The sequence below is a fragment of the Protopterus annectens genome, chromosome 2.part0 (assembly GCF_019279795.1).
Source record: "Protopterus annectens isolate FY-2018-M chromosome 2.part0, PAN1.0, whole genome shotgun sequence".
NCBI classification, from domain to species: Eukaryota; Metazoa; Chordata; order Ceratodontiformes; family Protopteridae; genus Protopterus; species Protopterus annectens.
In genome coordinates, this window is record NC_056728.1 from 917,588,385 (window position 1) to 917,607,254 (window position 18,870).

An 18,870-nucleotide genomic window follows, 5' to 3' on the forward strand; every position below is an offset into this window, starting at 1 on the left:
GATTTAAATCTGTATAGCTGATCAGATGAGGAACTGAAAACACAACTCCAAGTTGTCAAAACTTTTTCAGATGATACAAGAATATCATTTGGTCTTGATAAATGTGCAAAAGCAACCTTTAAAGCAGGAAAACTGCAGCACCAGGAAAACATCAGTTTGGGACAAGAATGTGATATAAAAGAACTTGAGCAAGAGAGAGTGTATAAACACTTGGAAATTGATGAAGGATCAACAATAAAACATGAATAAATGTGAAAAAACTTGGTAAAGAATATTTCAGAAGACTTAAATTAATCCTGAAAACAGCACTGACATCTAGGAACAAAATTCAAACTATAAACCAGTTTGCTCTTCCTGTCCTAACTTACAGTTTTGGAGTGATTGACTGGCCCCAAAATGTTTTGGTTAGATTAGATAAGAAAACAAGAAGGATGCTTGATGATCACCAAACGATTTATAAGAATCAGTGCATACCAAGGTGTATTCCCCTTTTTGAAGGAGGGATGGGCCTCCTTGAACTTGATTATATGTAAAGATCTGCAGTCGGGGGACTCCACACATATCTGCTGACCTCACAAGACCCAAACGTAGTGAAAGTTTTGAAACATGAGGAGAATAAATCTATGATGACGTCTCTGCTTAATTTAGCAGAAGCATATCGGTGTCAAGCAGGAATGGAAATCAAACCAGAAGTGGATAAAAATCAGGTAGCAACTGAATGTGCCAAAAAACAAAAGAAAGAATATAAGGTGAAGGACCAGATGAGAAGGCAAGAAAATTGGAAAAAGCATAAATATAGTTGCAAGTATAGAAAACTTCTGGAAGAATCTCATGTTGATCAGGAACAAACACAGGAATGGTTAAGGAGAGGTGAATTCAAACCAATAGATGAAAGGTTAATTGGCAGCCTAAGATAGTGGGCTACGTACTTGTTGGTTTACAAAGTCCATTGAACATGTGGGAGAAGCAGACAAATGTAGGTTTTATAAAAACAAATTGGAAACAGCTGCACACCTCGTTGGTGGTTGTGACATACTAATGGCAGAAGGACTGTATACTTAAAGGCATAATAATGTGTCAAGACTGTTGCACGGGGGATTGTGCAAACATTATGATATTGAAGTGGCTGAAAAACACTGGAAACATGAGCCACAAGGCATCATAGAAAATGATGAAGTTTACATCACATGGGATCACCCAATACCAACAGTTCAAAAGACAGATGCTAATAAACCAGATATAGTGGTCCAAGAAAAGAAAACAAGAGTAGCATTGATCATTGAAATCACCACACCCAGTGACTGCAGTGTGTTGTGTACAGAGAGGCACAAATTCATAAAATATCAGGATTTGCAAGCAGAAATGGGAGCCATGTGGAAAAAAGATACTGAGACATTTCCAATAGTAGTAGGAGCAACAGGGCTTATAAAAAAGAATCTACAATCGTATTTAGATATGTTACCAATCCATGTAACCCCATACGAATTGCAGAAGGAGTCATTACCTGGCACATTGCGAGTGGGCCGAAGAGCACTTTTGGCTGACATCAAAGATTGAAACAATACTAACTTCATGAATTTTAATCGTATTTTGACTTAAGAATGTGGTGCATTCCTGTCATGGTATTAGAAACCCAAAAGACTTGCAGAAATTAAAAGTAAAGAACCTCACCCTCCTGATTTACCTATTGCATAACAGAATTTGGTACCAGTTTAAATAATCTTCATCTTCCACCAAGAACAAAATGACAAAGGTAATTGCCACTTTACTCAACTGGATAAAAACTTCACCTCTCTGTGTGCTGCTGTCTCTTCAAACAAAGAAATGCCTGGGACATAAATCCAAATCCAGGCTTCCCAACAGCCACAGATCAAAGTGGCAACTTAAGCAACATGCATTTGTCATGCCAATAAGCACTATCATGTCCATAAACACTCTTCTCCCAGTTATCAAAGTTCCACACTGCCCACAGGTAAATCAAAATATCTAAAATATGCCATTTAAACAACAAAAGTATTAATGATTGTTTAGAAGCCTGGATATTGGATAATCCAGACATTTTATCTATCCCAGAAACATGGCTAAAAGCAACTGTCTGCCCATCTGTCAACTTAAAAATTGTTATTATGATATTTATGTGGATACATGGCCTTTTCAGAAATCAAGTGAAGGAGCAATGCCAGCAGTGAAATAACACCTGAAAATTAAAATTCTTAATTGCAACTAGTTCTAACAAAGTAAAAAAAAAAAGATTCAAATTGTTACCGTACCACACTCAGCATTTGGAAGCACATACATTTTTTACCTAGCTGTTGTCTAAATTCTCCTGCCTTCCTCCATAAAAACATTATAGAGTAGTATATCAGGTCATCATCTTCATCATCAACCCCCTTTTTCCCATTTTGTATGTGGGGTTGGTGTATTATGTCAACTTTCACAATTTCTCTCAGTTCAGTGCCATTGTTCTACCTTCTTCAAAAATCATGCCTTACTGTCACAGGTTTTCTGTCTCACAATCCAGCCATCGTTTTCCTGGATGCCATTATTTCCTCTTGCTTTCTTCCTGTCTATCACAACTCATTTAACTGGATTGTCTTCTGCTTCCCTCCACATGTGCATTAACCACTGGAATCTGTTCTCCTTGACCATCTGTGCAGTTGGAGCTATTTGGGCTTCTGCTCTGAGTCTTCATTTCTTCATCTGTCCCACACTGTGCATCCTGCCACCCGTCTCAGGCACTTTATCTCTGACATCTCTAGGTTCCCTAATTACTCTGCTTTTACCGCCCAGGTTTCAGTAGCATACAGTAGTACTGGTCACACCGCTATTTTATGCACCTTACTTTTCAGCATTTTTGACATTTTTCTGTCATGCACTACCAATGACACTCAGAGCCAGTTGACTGCAGCCTCTCTGATTCTAGCTTTGACTTCCTCATTCAAACTTGTCTTCTTCTCAACCACCCCTCCCAGGTACCTGAAACTGTCAACTTGTGCCTGTATCTTTTTTCTATCTCAGTTAACAGCTTCTGATTTCCCACATTTGCTGCCATTACAACTGTCTTACCTGCACTCAATTTCATCCCATTTGCCTCCAGTTTTGCATTTTGTTTTGCTGAAGCTCTTGCTCAGTCTGCATGTAATACCACATTATCTGCATACAGCAGATTTGTTGATCTGTCCCCTCTGACCTGTTTGCTAATGTAGTCTATCACCAATATGAACAGCAGTGGGCTCAGAACTGAACCCTCATGCACACTCATTCTCACTGGCAATCCCTCTGTGAGTCTGAACAATGCCCATACTTGTATAATCAGTGCCGTATTTGTAGCCTAGTCTAATTCTACCAATCTGTCTGTAAATTTGAACCATCATAATATTGCCCAAAATAGCTTTCTTGGGACCTTGTTATATGCTTTCTCAAAGTCTAGGAATGCCCAGTTGGACTCTTTCTTCATCTCTAGCATCTTCTCATATCTGCTGAAGCTGGTAGAGTGCCTCTGATGCCTTGTTCTTTGCTATTGCAACTGCTGTCTTAGCCTCTTTGTTAGCCAACAGATATTCCTTCTTAGCCTGGTCCATCTTCTTTTTCTCCCACTTTGCCCTGCAGTTCTTCTTTCTTTTGATGACTTCCTAGACTTCTACATGCCATCGCTAACCCTTCGTATGTACCTTATTTCCGTTATCGGGTTAGCCACATAACTGTTGTAAAGCCCTCACACATGTTGTTTTGTGGTGCTGCTATTTTTCTTCAACTCCACCTATTTTCTCTTCTTCCTGAGGTTCTAAAACCCTGAGTATTTCTTCGAAGTCTTGTGCTTTCTCTCCAGTCACCTTCCAGGTCTTTACCCTAGTCTCTGTTAATCTTAGAGCCTTCTCTCACCACTGCTTTAATCTGATCATGGCAACTACACTTTATGCTGTAGGCCAACTGTTTCAATGAGGAGGATTTTACAATCATGGATTCTACCCCAGTGCCCCTTCCTTACTAGGAGGGTGTCTACCTGAGTTGCATGTTAGCCACTCTTGTATGTTATATTGTAACTGTCTCTCTTTTATCTCTCTCTCTCTCTCTCTCTCTCTCTTGCTGTCTTTCTTGCTGAACCATATTTTGGCCACCATCAAGTCATTTGCCAGACAGAAGTCTAGAATAGCCTCTCCTTCTTTATTCATGCTTCCCCCACCCATGTGGACCAGGGAGTCCTCATATCCTGTTTTGTCTTTCCTGATATGTGCATTCAGGTCCCACCATTATCAAAATCAAATCATGATGTTTTACTTTATCTAATAAGTCCAGCAACTGCTGCCTAAATGCACTTTTTTCACTGCTATCACAACCCTGCTGTGGGATAAAGGCTGAGATTATGAATACTGGGGATCACTACTAAATCCCAAATACTTACAATACCAAAGACCAGAATCCTGAGACCAGACACCCGAAAGACAAGAAGACCGGAAGACCAGAAGCACAAAATTTAAATTACCAAACACTACACTAAACATACACCACACATATACTCATACACATGCACACATCTCCACCCAAAACACAAACACACAAACCTACACTACATAAAAGCGAGGGGGGGCAAGAACCCCTGCACCCCCATGTGGGATGCTGTGCCCCCTACTTAATTATTCTAACTCCAAGGTCGCACTATACAGACAAATACTCGAAAACACCACCACACTCATCACAGTCACAACACACTCTTACACACACACACACACACACACACACACACACACACACACACACACACACACACACACACACACACACACACACACACACACACACACACACACACACACACACACACACACACACACACACACACACACACACACACACACACACACACACACACACACACACACACAATAAAGCACCTAACCAACACAACCAAACATAGATACTTACCTAACCTCCTGACATCTCCGTACTTCACGATTTTGAAATTCTTGTTTCTGGTCTTCCGGTCTTCTCGCCTTTTGGGTATTTGGTCTCGGGATTCTGGTCTTCGGTATTGTAAGTATTCGGGATTTAGTAGTGATCCCAAATACTGCTCTGTCCTTTCACTGAAGTTTGATTGTCATGAGTCCATTACTAATTTTGATGACATCCATCACTGTTTTCTGAAGCCTCTCCATCACTAAAACTGCCACACTGTTTCTAGTCTGTCCTCCACCTGAGTAGTAGAATCTGGATCCCAAGCTAAGTGGCTTTGCTGCACTACCCTTATATCATGCATCCCGGATACAGAAGAAGTCAAGCCTTCTTCTTGCCATCATGTTATACATTTCCAAGCTCCATCCTGTCAGTGAACCTGTATTGAGTGTAGCAATCCTTAGTTCATGTTTAGCGGGTTGACTACTTTTTACATCAGGCTTTTCACTCAACAAAGCTATTCCTGGTAAACCAAGCTGAGTAACTGAATACTGGCCTGACAGTAGTTTACTGACCTATGGATTCTGAGCTTTGTGGTAGGTACAGACCAAATCCAACACAAGCTGATTTATTACAAATATTCCACAACAGATGCACTGTGTAAGATGCCTCCCAAATGAGTTACTACTTCTTCCTTGAAGCAAGTGTCTCATTTAAACCCCTATGCATACATCCAATCTATGTACATTCCAAAAATATCTTGAAAAGTAAAGAAGCTGAAATTGATTCAGTGTTATCCAACTCAAAATAGTCATCAAGAATGTAAGACAAACACTGCCCCATTAGAAAAAAGTAGCTGACGTGTAACTACTGCCCATGTCCCAACTTTATCCTGAAATCCTTAACAAAGTGACAAAATCCTGGAAACTGTGGAAAATATCCAATAACTGCAGAAACTACTGAGACATTTTAGCACTCAGGAATTTATGCAAGCTACTTATTAAGAAAGACAAAACCTCTTATTTACAGTCTCATCTGTCAACAAAAGCATCTGACCTCAGATGAGTCTGGAAAATAAAATACATCTCTTAATTTGATTTCTCTACAGGATGCACTTTAAACAGAATAACAGCTACACAGTCCTGTCAGAATTTAAAACTGGGATAAGCACTCCAGTCATCCTGTCCTGAATTTTGCTTTGTAAAGATGTCTCCTCTCCGAAGACTACCACCTCGTCACAGTGTAGTATCTTGTTAAACAACCTCTCATAATAATCTTCCTTTCCTACTTTAGCAAACATATGGCAAAAGAAGGAAGAGATTATCCTGAAAAGTTAAACAGGAAAAATAAGCCTAATCCCAATAACATGCACCTAGCTTTTCTCAAGCTCTGTGCATTTCCTAAGGCTAGGAGAAGTATAATTAAGAATGTATTCATTCCTAACGTGGAATTTGCTCTGCTCATACTTGCTGTACATTTTGATCATCACACCAGCTTAAAACAAACCACTACCAATTCAGTATACAAATTTGTAAACCTCACATCTTGCTATAAGCATCATTGTATCTCATTCCAAAATGTCAAGTGCCTACCCACTACAACTAGATCCACTCTTCTCTCACCCAGCCGCACTTTCAAAATCCTCCATGAACAATAATGCTTATGCCTTAGCTTGAAATTACAAGATAAACACTCACAATACTCCCTAAGAAACTGAGATAACAATGCCCTTACATGAGTGAGGCCTCTATTCAATTTGGTCTTCGGACAAAGAAGTTTTAGTGAAATTGTCCTGCCAACTAGAACAGCCTTCCACAAGAAGTAAAACATGCTAGTGATTACAAGGCTTTTAGATGCAAAATATATGTGTACCTATGAGCCATTTTAGAAAACAGAATTTGCACAGCAATATCAAGTAATGATTCTTCCCATCTAGGGTAGATAGAACAAACTGATGATCTAATCTAGTAAATATGTAAATAATGCTCTATATGCACATCCACTAAACTAGCCTATAGCCTTCATCCCCTTGTTCTTGTCCTTCATGTTTTCCTCCCCCTACCCTTCTTCCTTACAGTTGCTCCTCATTACAAATTCCAGTACTTTCTAAAACTTTACTCTCTCCTTACTACTAATATCTTTTCATGTTGACTACTGTAGTCATGGCCAATTACAAGAGTGCCTTAAGTCTGACATATTTGTTCAGTTAATATATTGTGTACAAATCCACATACATGCAGCAACGTCTACCATAAGATATAATAGGAGTAATTTCTACCATAAGATGCAGGACTTCATATACACTGCGTAAATGTACTTTCTAGCTCATAAGTGTTTTTTCTATTGGACTTAGGTTGTTTATCTTGTATCTGTTATCAGTTATTTTGCAACTGTAAGTGTAATTTCCATGTAAGTTTCTTATAGGTTCATAGGTTCATAGGTTGGTACTAGGCTATCGGCCCTAGGGCCGATACAAGCCTAGCCATAACAATTCCCTGGCTATTTCTTCCCACACTATTTACTTCCCTGGACCCCTGTCTAGCAGGGCAACTGACATGATCCCTGGGGTTAATTTCCTTTCTCCCATCCAATCATCAAGGTTCCTTTTGAAGAGGGCCAAAGAGGTGATCTGCTTGACATGTATGGGCAGTCTATTCCAGAGTCTGGGGAGTCTCTGGGTCAGGAACCTCTCCCTCCAGCATGTTTTGTTTATTGTGATGACAAGGTTTAGATCCCTAGAGCATGTGGCTCTGAGGGATTGGGATTTCTTTAAGTGTAGCATGTCCAACAGCTCTGGGTTTGACATGGCCTTGCTTATATGCCATTTCACTATTTTGCTGTTTTGTGCTTTCAAGTTCGATCAAGACGCATTCAAAGAATTGTGTCTTCGATTATATAATAGGAACCTGTCTACAATTTGTGATAATCTTTATAAATCCCCCTCAAATTATGGTCTCTTGCATTTTTGGGGCTTTGTACTGTACTGTATTTCATGTGCTTTGTATTATGTATATTTACATCATTTTGTGCTTTGGCACCCAGGTCATAGCTGAAAAGGGGTGGCCAGTCCACCCACCTGGTTAGAAAACACAAATAAAAAATAATTTAAATATATGCTGCAATTTATTGTAAACATTTGTCTTTTAAGTACATGGGCACTTTATTTGTGGTCTGTGATGCATTTCTTTTTGTGAGCCCTTATTTGTGGAAGTTCTGGATAAGAACTTATGTACTAGCTGGTATACTGCATGTCTGCATGCTTGAGCATACTGTTTAGTTTTTCTTTGAGTTGTGCCATACTGTTAGTCTCTATTTGATTTGGCATTATAGCATATGCCCTGGAATTCATTAATGCCTACTCTTTGTACACCGTTCTTAGTGAACAGACAACACAAGCGTAAATCACATCTTCTTCTACCTAATTTTAGTTTTCCTACCGATTTTCTTGCAACCTTAGATATTGAGGGGGATTTATAAAGATTATTACAAATTGTAGACAGGTTCCTATTATATAATTGAAGACGCAATTCTTTGAATGCGTCTTGATCAAACTTGAAAGCACAAAACAGCAAAATAGCGAAATGGCATATAAGCGATTTCTTTCCCTTGGAAAGAAATTGCTTGGCTGCCTCCATTACTTTGCCATTTCCTCAGTGTAGTGTGATATTGGAGTTGATACATTTAAGTAGGGGAGGGTGTGGGGGTGATCCCCCACTTTATGTAATATTTTGAAGTTTTTATTTATTTATTTATTTATTTTTGTGGAACATAGATTTTTTTTTCCCTGGGAAAATAATTTCTGTTCCAAGTGTTCGAGATTGTAAGCTTTTGCTTACATGGGGTCGATAAATCAGCGTTCCCTTTTTTAAGCATTCACTGATTTAATATAGACCCTTGTAGACTACATGTACACTTAGTGTAATATTTCTGAGTAACTACACAAAAAATGTGGTAGGATGGTCTTGAATGCAGATCGTCATATACACTTACACTTAGTGTTGTTCTCCATATAATTCTTCCTTTGGGTAGATGCCCAAACGTTTCAAAGGCCAGTGTCTGCAGCCCCCATCTTGCGATTATTATTCTAATCCTTCTTATACTATCTATAGTGAACTCCAAAATTGCTGTATCTCACCAAAAGTTTTAGTTTGTGGTGCTGGAATCTGGGATTGCCTTTCACTTTTCAGTTATGTTTAGCATCATTTGTAACAGTGAATGTGAGGCATAAAGATTTAAAGTCATATTTGAAAGTGTGGTCAACCCTCATTTCCAGTTCAGCAGTCTTTCAGTTACTATGTTAGATAATATTTCCCTCATTCCAATTCATTTTTAATCTGCCCAAAATATTGGTCATGTAAAAGGCATTGTACAAGTCAAGCTATTAATTACAAATGTTATATGCTTTCATTATCACACTATGCAGGCCTCACACCTTAGCCTGTGGAAGTGCTACATTCACTGTAGTTGGCATTTTGTGTGACCTTATGCCTAGTTCTGTTGTGTTTCTTGTCCATGCTTTAATGCACTTAGTTATGATTTATGTTGTAGACTTTGTCCGATGTTTGTGGTGAAATCCTGTCACAGCAGCTATTGCAGTAGAAGACAGTGCATTTTATTTTCTTTATAAATTATATTAAAGTCAAATGGTCTGTCATACTGAAAACTGATCATTTACAATTTTGTCTTCAATAGATGTGACCTGGATTACTATGGAGAAAGATGTGAACGTCTGACCTTAAATGCGTATAGTCTAAGTACACCAGAAAAGTATATTGCAGTTGGGGTTGGAGTTGGATTGCTAATAACTGGAGCATTTATTCTTTTCTGTTGCTGCATAATGAAAAGGTAATATCAAAATAAATACGCAAAAGTAAAGGTACATTTTGGGTAGCTCAAAAATGATGTATAAATGACTTTACCCACCAAAGAAACATAAGAAAATGTACACAGAACTGTAACTATGCTGGGGAAAATGGAGTATCTGCCTCAGATTCAAGTTGTCAGGGGGACAAGATCAGCTGATGCCAATAATGCACAAGCATAGCACCAGCATTGATTTAGGAATCCATGAGACTATTGTGAGTTCAGAAATGAATTCCAGTGCTGCATTTGCTGTCTAAACTAAAGAGTAACAAGTTAACTGTAGCCACTTGTTCAGGTAGCTGCACAAGGCACCAGATCAAAACGTAAGGCTAACCACATGTTGAGAGCAGGCATTCTATCCAGAGAATACTTGGTCCTTAATCTTAATTATTTAAAGACAATGCCAGCACTTAGCACGAAACATATTAAAGAACGAGTTCATTTGTAGTAAAAAAAGAAAACTGAGCACGTATTGATTAGTATATTTTCATGCAGTCTTTTCTTATTGTAGTTTTTAACAAGAGGTTTACAAGTGGTACAGAAAAAAAACATTAGTTACTCTATTTCTTAAAGTAAACTACAGACTATATTGCTGTATGGATTCAGACTGACTCAATAAATGTTAAAGGTTTCCATCAAGAGGAAATTTAAGAGTTATTTAAACATACTGAAATAATGAATGTTACACATCAATGTTCATAATGTGTTAATTTGATGTGTTATGAATATCTTTAGCATGCCCTGCCATTCTGTATCATGAGTACCTCTTGGTATCTTAATATAAATAAATCACCCTCCTTTATCATAATGTGACCACTGTAGTTTAAGTAATGTTGTTTAACTGTTTCATGTAAATCAACAAAAAATAGATCCCTCTGTGGAAGGTTCTTAAAACAGCAGTAGTGTGATCTGGTTTTGTATGATAAAGACTAGCACTGAACAAATGTCATATTTTATAAAATGTCACACAAGTGGCAAGGTGCTTGCATTACTTTTTCAGTGGAATGATATTGGTTATGTGACTTTTCACCATCTGTACAGTTTTTAGTGTTACAAAGACCCCTTGAGCTACCCTTGGTGATTTCCTGGTTGAACATGTTCTGTATTCAATGAACTTACTGCTGTCTATACAATAGGTAAATGGTGTTATGTTCCATGCCAAGTACACCCTTAAGAATAATAATAATAATATCTATTTGTTAATAGGCTCATAGGTTGGTACTAGGCTATTGGCCCTAGGGCCTATACAAGCCTAGCCATAACAATTCCCTGGCTATTTCTTCCCACAATATTTACTTCTACTGAAGTAGACCCACTGGATCCAAAGTCTCTTTTCAGGTGTGATCTGGGAGTGATGCCTGGTGCATTGACTTGTTCACGGTCACAGAGAAATATGGCTAAGGGGATCAAACCCTGTACCACAGGAACTATGCCTTAAAGCCTTAGCCCTCTGCATTGACTGCCAGACTACAAGCTCCTGTTATACCACCAGTTTTAGTCACCTATATAACTAAAGTGTCAGTAGTGCAATAGGTAGCACACTTGCCTTTGGTGCAGAAGGCAATGGGTTGTATTCCCACAACAGGTAGATGGTTTGCTGACACTGCAGTGCAGCATAAAGGGGATGCTGCACACCTGACTGTGTCATCCTTAGGATGAGACATTAACAGAAGTCCCATCTTCTTGAGTTGCTGGTAGCTCAGGTGCATGTAAAAGATCCCATGGCAGCAACTGAAAAAAGTTGAGGTCCTTAATTTTGAAAGAATTATCATGGAAATGATCAGTAATGACATAGGAAACTTCCAGACACTGGACCCAACCCAGTTTGGTTTTGTCAAGGGCAGATCATGCCTACTCAACCTGATGGACTTCTTTGAGAAGGTCACCAAAGCAATGGATGAGGGCAAAATAGTTCACACTGCCTACCTTGACCTGGCCAGGGCATTTGACACAATCCCTTACTTGGGCATTGTTGACAAACTTAAGAGGTTAGACACAAACCCTTATGTCATCCAGTGGTAGCCAGCAAGCTTACAGACAGGATCCAGGAAATTAGAATTGGGGATTCCACCTCAACAAAGATGCCAGTCACAAGTGGAGTCCCTCAGGGACTGGTGCTGGGACCGCTCCTTTTTAGAATTTACTTCTCTGAAGTCAAGGCCAATGTCAGTCACCTCTGTCTGACTAAATTTGCAGATAATTGCAAATTAGGAGCTGTCACTGAATTGCTCACTGATACACACATTCCCCAGGAAGGGCTAACACAGACAATCAACTGGTGCCAGAGCCATGGACTAAAACTAAATGTCAAGAAATGCATAATAGTATCCACTGGAAAGTCATCCACCACTGGAAACTATCATATTGACAACACACCCCTAAGAGGTGACCCAGTAGCCAGGGACTTATGGACACATATAGATGGTAATTTAGCTTTTGACCATCATGTGTCTACAGTAGTGAGGAGATCATTCTATGTTGTGCAACTTATAAACAAAAGTATGGCATCTAGATCTAAAGAAGTAATTGTTCCACTGTATTCACTATTCATCAGGCCTGTCATTGAGTAAAATGCCCTATTTGGTATGTACCTAACCAGGCATATCCAACAACTGGAAAGTCCACAGAGGTTCCTCACTAAAGAATACGGGGCGTAAGTAACAAGTCCTTTGCAGTCCACCTCAAGGCCTAATCCCTGTATTCTGTCTCCTACAGAATGTTGAGGGGTGATTTATGCTTGCCATGCAAGGCATTGTCAGACTCCACTCTGATGGATTTCCTGCATATCTGCAAATAAACAGCACCAGAATTACCCATTCTCAAGACTTAAATCTTGCCAGTAATATAAATAGGACCTACTGGAGAAACAGATAAGTATCCCAGAGACTATTCCTTCTCTGGAACAGGCTCCCTATCCATGTGAAGCAGAGTTCCTCCCTAACCTAATTCAAGTGTAACTTGGACAATTGGATGGGAACAGGAAATTCATCCCTAGTTTGGCACCATTGTCTTTAATGGACATAGGCAGCCTGCAAATGGCTCAATTCCCAGGCACCTGCGTGTAAATGTTTCACCTCCCAAGTCCCTGCTTACTCTTATTAAAGGTACCAAAACTTGTCAGAGATTTGGGATGCATGGCTAGGCCTGAAAAGATCCTTGTGGTTGTTAGCCTAGTAAACACCTATGAACTTATGAGCCTATAAATGTTGCCAACCAGGAGTTCTAGACTTTCTCATTCCTTTGTTAGCAGGGTTTTTTTCCATAATGAGCCTGTCTCTTTGCCAAGAAGCTGACCAGTATTATCCAAATCAGTGTAGAATGCGCTACACAGCTACTATTATTTTATATTGTAAATGATTATCAAACAATGCTTTGTAGCAGCAATACATATGAGAAGACAGTCACATTAACAGCTCTACTTTTTGTATTTTTTTTTAGGAAATCAGATACACCATACTTGCCTGGACCATTGAGAAAACAGCTTGAAACAGCCTGAAGAACAGAACAGGAGAAAAAAAACATAATGACAATCTTCTGTTATAAGCTAGCAATTCAAAATCTTAGCCACTCATGATCATGTTCATGGATCAACACACCTTTGGGAAAACTGCTACTTAATAAGACAACTGTCAGTGAAGGCAAAATACATTTTCATCCACTTCCATTGTTGAAGTCCATGTGTATAGTGGAGAAACGCAATCAGGTTTAAACAAAGTTAAACAGTACCCATATAATTAGCTGTGTCACAGTTAGTATAATGTAACCTACTGTACCTCAGTGATAAAAGATACTCATGCATTATTCCAGTATTCCAGTAACTGAATGAGACCAGCTACTTCTTAGTGAAGGATGGGATAAACTGTTTGCCAAAATCATGTTTGTAACCATGACTGAATGAAAAAAAATCTATTTAATGTGGTTGCTGCAGAGGAAGTTCCCCTTTCACTGACGTACAGCTATATCAGACATAATATATTATATTACATCAGAGGAGCAGGGATAAAGCCTTCTTAATGGAGAGTCTGGAAGACTTTCATCTGACATGAGAAAATGATTCAAAATTCACTTGTAATGAATTGTTTAATTAAACTGAATTTTACACCCCTGATGTTCAGAATTCTGAAAGAACAAAGTGCCAGTACAAGAATCTTATTAGACTTCCAGGTTTTTCATATCAATTCAGTTAGCACCCAGCATCTGCTCTTCCCTGTCTGCTCTACTCTTTTTTGTTCTTGGCCATCCTCAAAGGAGTGCCTCCATTAATATAACAGTATACCATCTTTGAGTATGTGTTGCACTCACTTTTACTTAGAGTTAGTATAGCTCAGTCACAAGGGTAAAGTTAGAATGACCAAACTTCAAACTCAAATGGAGTAAATCCTAAAGTAACCTACACACAGACATGATACCAGAGGAGCAGCTAGGCTATTTTGAGCCCAGGGAGAGACCCTCATTTTGGGTCCATTGAAACCAAGAGTAAGAATGAACAGGAAGTTTTATTGAAAGTTTAAAGCATTTTCAGATAGTAAATCATTCAACTGTCACATGAAGCATAACCAGGCACATTGATTTAGCAATTTAAAGAAACCACAGAGTTAACTTTTGCTTTACATAGTTGATAGTTCAGTACCAGGCTAGCTACCTTGTGGTCCATTTTAAGCCTAGCCAATTTTCCTTGAGAATCAATCTCTGTACCACTTCTCTGTGAAGTAAACACTTTAACCTTTATGATAACCACCAACCCTACATGTTAAAAATGAAGCATGACATATTTTTTATACAGTAACAGCTTGCCTAGTGTGCTACATACAAAGAGTAGCAATGTATGGAGCAATGAGAGCAGGCATTCAGAGCTGTGCATTGCTGATATTGCTCAATCTCCAGTGGATTTTGTTGAAAGTTGTTGTGACCCGAAAGGCAACTTACTCAGATAAGTACTTGATTACTAACTTACTGAGAGAGTGTGCTGCCAATATGACATTTCCACACCAGTGCATTGCATTTGTAAAATATACAGCCAGAGTTGTCATAGGAAATCTAGGCTGAAGCAACCTATTTGGTACAGCCTGCAGCCTGCTAGCTGGTTGCCTGCCTTCAGTGCAGCCTGCAGCCTGCTAACTGGTTGTCTGCCTTCAGTGCAGCCTGCAGCCAGCTAATTGGCTGTCTGTCTTCAGTGCAGCCTGCAGCCTGCTAAGTGGTTGTCTGCCCTTTTACCACTTTTATTACTTTTAAGTATGATACTACTTTAAACATCCAATACTAAATAGCAAGAACAAAAACAACTTCGCTGCGTCAGACTGTCAGCAATAAATTCAGGTTTATGAGTTCAAATTTTCAGCCAGTAAAGGTACAGAAGGTATTTTAACACACAAATAAAATATCTGTGAAGCTAGGATCTCGACTGGACAGGACACTTAGATGCAATTAATGAATGGCATCAACATGCTAAATCCACTACTGCACTACTACATGCTCCAGTATAATAAACCACCCTCTCTGGGAGGCAACAAGCCATTAAATTGCAACAAACCTACTCGTCCTTTCAACCAACTGGTTGGTTGTACAGGTGTCCCTCAGGGCTATATCCCTGGTCCTCTTCTATTTAATATATTTATTAATAACCTCCATGACTCTACTTACCATGTTAGTATAGTTCAGTATGCAGATGGCCCAACACTAATATGTGCAGCGTCAACAATAAATAAGCTCCAAGACATTACCCAAAAATCTTTCTCCTCTGGAGAGACCTGGCTCAAAGAATCAAACCTGCTGCCCAACCCCAGGAAAACTAAGTCAAATGTTCTTTACCTCCAAAAGTTGCCAAAATAAGAAGCAATCTTACCATAAAGTCAGCAAATAATACTGTCACTGAAACTGTAACAGTAAACTTCTAGGCATTATAATAGCTGACAAGCTGAAATATAACCAGCATTTACTGTACACCATTACATCTACACACCAGACACTAGGGTCCCTTTATAGAATCAATGGAATCCTTATAGATACTACAACACAAACTCTAGCCACCACCTTCCTATTGTCAACTCTCTTATATGCTACTCCTATCCTAACAAACTTTCCTTCATAGGACACACCATTGTCATAGCTTAAACCAATTGAACTGGCTTGAATTATACAACTACCTAACATATTCACAACTAACTACAGCACACAGACTCATTCATCATCCAGAAAAATGCCCTGCACTGCAAAACGTATTACTGCCCTATTGTCTAGCAAAGGACCTATGCTCTAGTAACAAATTCTTATTACTTATAAATAAGTCAAATAATGTTGAGAAGACTTGCTCTACTCCCAGTACATTGCTATACTCTGGAATAGTATCCCCACACAAAAGGGATATGATGTCAGCTGTTGTCTTACCAGCAGTCTTCTGTAATGAGAACAATACCTGCTAACTCTGGAATTTATACTGCTAAAGAAAAAGAGCATCATCTTGTTAGCCTTGTTTGCTTCTTTTTCACTTTCCTCCTAATGGGTCATCCCAGCATTTATTATTAAGCCCACATTTTCTTGTTCAGCACTTTTAAGCTGAACCTTTCCCACACTATGTACTGTCCGGTGCCTTTGCAGATGCAGAGCATTGCATTTCACACGTGGCAGCCCATACCAATAATATATTTAAGTCGTAGTCAAGCTAGCATACCTATGATTTACTTTTTCCCTGTTTTAGTGTCATCTGTAAGGAATGTAATCCTGCTCTATATACACTGAAGACCAAAGGTCACAGAAATGTTCCCTGGAGTACACTTTGCACTGGCTGTGCCTCCATCACTGCTGCATTCTACATTCTTCCCTCCTGCAATGCCACTACCTGTCTAACCATTCCTCCAAACAACTCTACCCTTTCTGCCTAGTAGCTTCCAGTGACAGACAGAGGACTTTATGGAAGTCTGATATATAACATCACTGGACATTTTGTTATCAACCTCCATCACTGGCACATAATTAAAACTGTGTATGATTCATCTGGTTGGACTTCTTCTCTGCATTCCCTTATTGGCTGATGATCGAGAGATTGTTGTCCTCCAAAACAATGACTATCATTTTTTCAGCATGTTCTCAATGATATGTCCTTTTACTGTTGTGAAATGTACAAGTCTATAATTCCAAGGTTATTTTTGTTCTTTAATTATGAATTAATACAACTGTTTGTATTCCAGGTTATAGATAGTACCCTATCAGCAAAGATCATATTGAACAGTTCTGTCAGAGGATCTGTGCCCTCTGGCTAGTTTTCTGAAGATCCCCTTGGGTAATGTAATTAACCTGAGCTTTTTCTCCCTTAATGTCACTATTTACTTGTACATCCCACAGCTGATTACTCCATCAACACATCTTTTCCCTAATTATGCCCTGCATTTCATGGGATGGTAATCTGCTTTCTTCTCCACTGCATAAACAAATGTGTTGTATTCCATTAGCATCTCTGTCTATTCCTTTTGTTCCATACATCTCCTCAAATCCTTCACTAAAGTATTTCCTTCTGCCCCTCTCTCTTACAAGTTCTTTCCTGAAAAAATGCTACTCTGCCTCTCATTTATTTAAGCAGGTCTTTTCATTCTTGGACTTGACTTTTGTAGACTTATTTAGTCTTCCTTTCTTTTGTAAAAATCTTTTTCCCAAAGCTCCTATCTTCCATTTTTCATGTGCACCCTCCAGTAGTTTCAAGAAGTTTTGTTATCCTATTAGCTGGTAATTCCTTGCATTGTCCCTTGCTATATTTATAATTCATTTTGTAGATCATGGCCCTGTAGGTATTTTAATGTCTCATACCTCACCTTTATTCAGCTTATTATGGACCCCTTTGTTGCAGAGGCACTGTTTATTTTGGACCCCTTTGTTGCAGAGGCACTGTTTATTATGGACCCCTTTGATGCAGAGGCACTAGTGCCCACAAACCTCTGCCACATGCATAACCTGGCTCTTCCTAATCCTTTCTGTTACTTGCTATATGAATTTATCATGGCATATTGCCCCTGATATATGATTTTCTCTCTCCACCATACAGGCTGGTCTACTCCAAATGCATCTGGCACTGTAAACGGCCCCCCCCCACACACACACACACATACACACACACACACATTCCTTGTGTTAATCAGCACGATTGTTGTTGAAACAATGTAGACTGCTACCATTTGGCAATGAATGCTATCCATGTGTTAGCCAATGATGCAATTCAATTAATGCATTCTCATGCAACTTAATGGATGGGGCACTTATGTAATGAGCTTGCAGCGGTTTATGGAATTCAGTAAACCACAATGTAAATAATCACCTCGACTAAGCAAACATTTACCATGACAGAGTGCAAGTTGCTACATTCACAATAGCATGAAATACTATTAGGCTAAAGTGTAAGTGCACTTCTATAAGTAATATAACATATTGCAGTGGTTTTCCCTTAGGCAGAGTTTGTTTGTGTCTTTCGGCTTTTCCCGGTTAGGGGTTGCCACAGTGGAACTCCGGTCCGCTAATGATTGGCAGTTGATTTTTATGTATCGGCTTACCAGGCCTGACAACCTTCAACGAAGGTACACTCATTCACGCATGTCTCCATGTAGAAGATGCACTAACTGAGAATCGAATCGGACAGCATACTGTGAGGCGACAATGCTACTGCAGCACCACCACCACGGTTCTTTCCCTTAGGCAGAGTATGAAATTAAGATTTGGACTATGCATAACATTGTATCAGAGATGATATTACTATTTATTTCATATGTATTGAGTGTTCTGCTTATCCTTTCAAGGGGCGATATTTGTTCTTATTTAAAATAACTCTCAGGTGCAAACTCAGAAGGTTTGAGAGGTAAGAGAAATCAGAAAGAGAGATGGGGGGTGTGGGGTGTTCAAAAGAGACAGAAATGTTCCAGTGGGATCTGAAATGTTTGTGCACAACTGAGTGGGACCAGAATATCAGATGGATTTACTAACCAAAGGTGATATTTATTTCTGCCATGGAGACAGAGACTGTTTTATTCCTGTTTTTACTCAGCACTCAGTGCACCAATGAAAGCTCTAGATGGAACAGGATATAAAACCCAAAGTCTTTTTGTTATTTGTGAGCCTCAAGGACTTCTTATATTATAA

The 18,870-nt window shown here is 39.1% G+C and overlaps 1 protein-coding gene across 1 annotated transcript in view; it reads left to right on the forward strand.

Annotated features, from left to right (window-relative positions):
- EPGN (epithelial mitogen) overlaps positions 1-17,667 on the forward strand; it is a 332,078-nt gene extending 314,411 nt beyond the window's left edge. Inside the window, exons 4-5 of the mRNA XM_044061164.1 lie at positions 9,583-9,735; positions 13,192-17,667. Coding sequence (XP_043917099.1) covers positions 9,583-9,735; positions 13,192-13,249 — 211 coding nt within the window. The 3' untranslated portion in view covers positions 13,250-17,667. The remainder of the gene's footprint in view (positions 1-9,582; positions 9,736-13,191) is intronic.
- Positions 17,668-18,870: the final 1,203 nt, after the last annotated feature.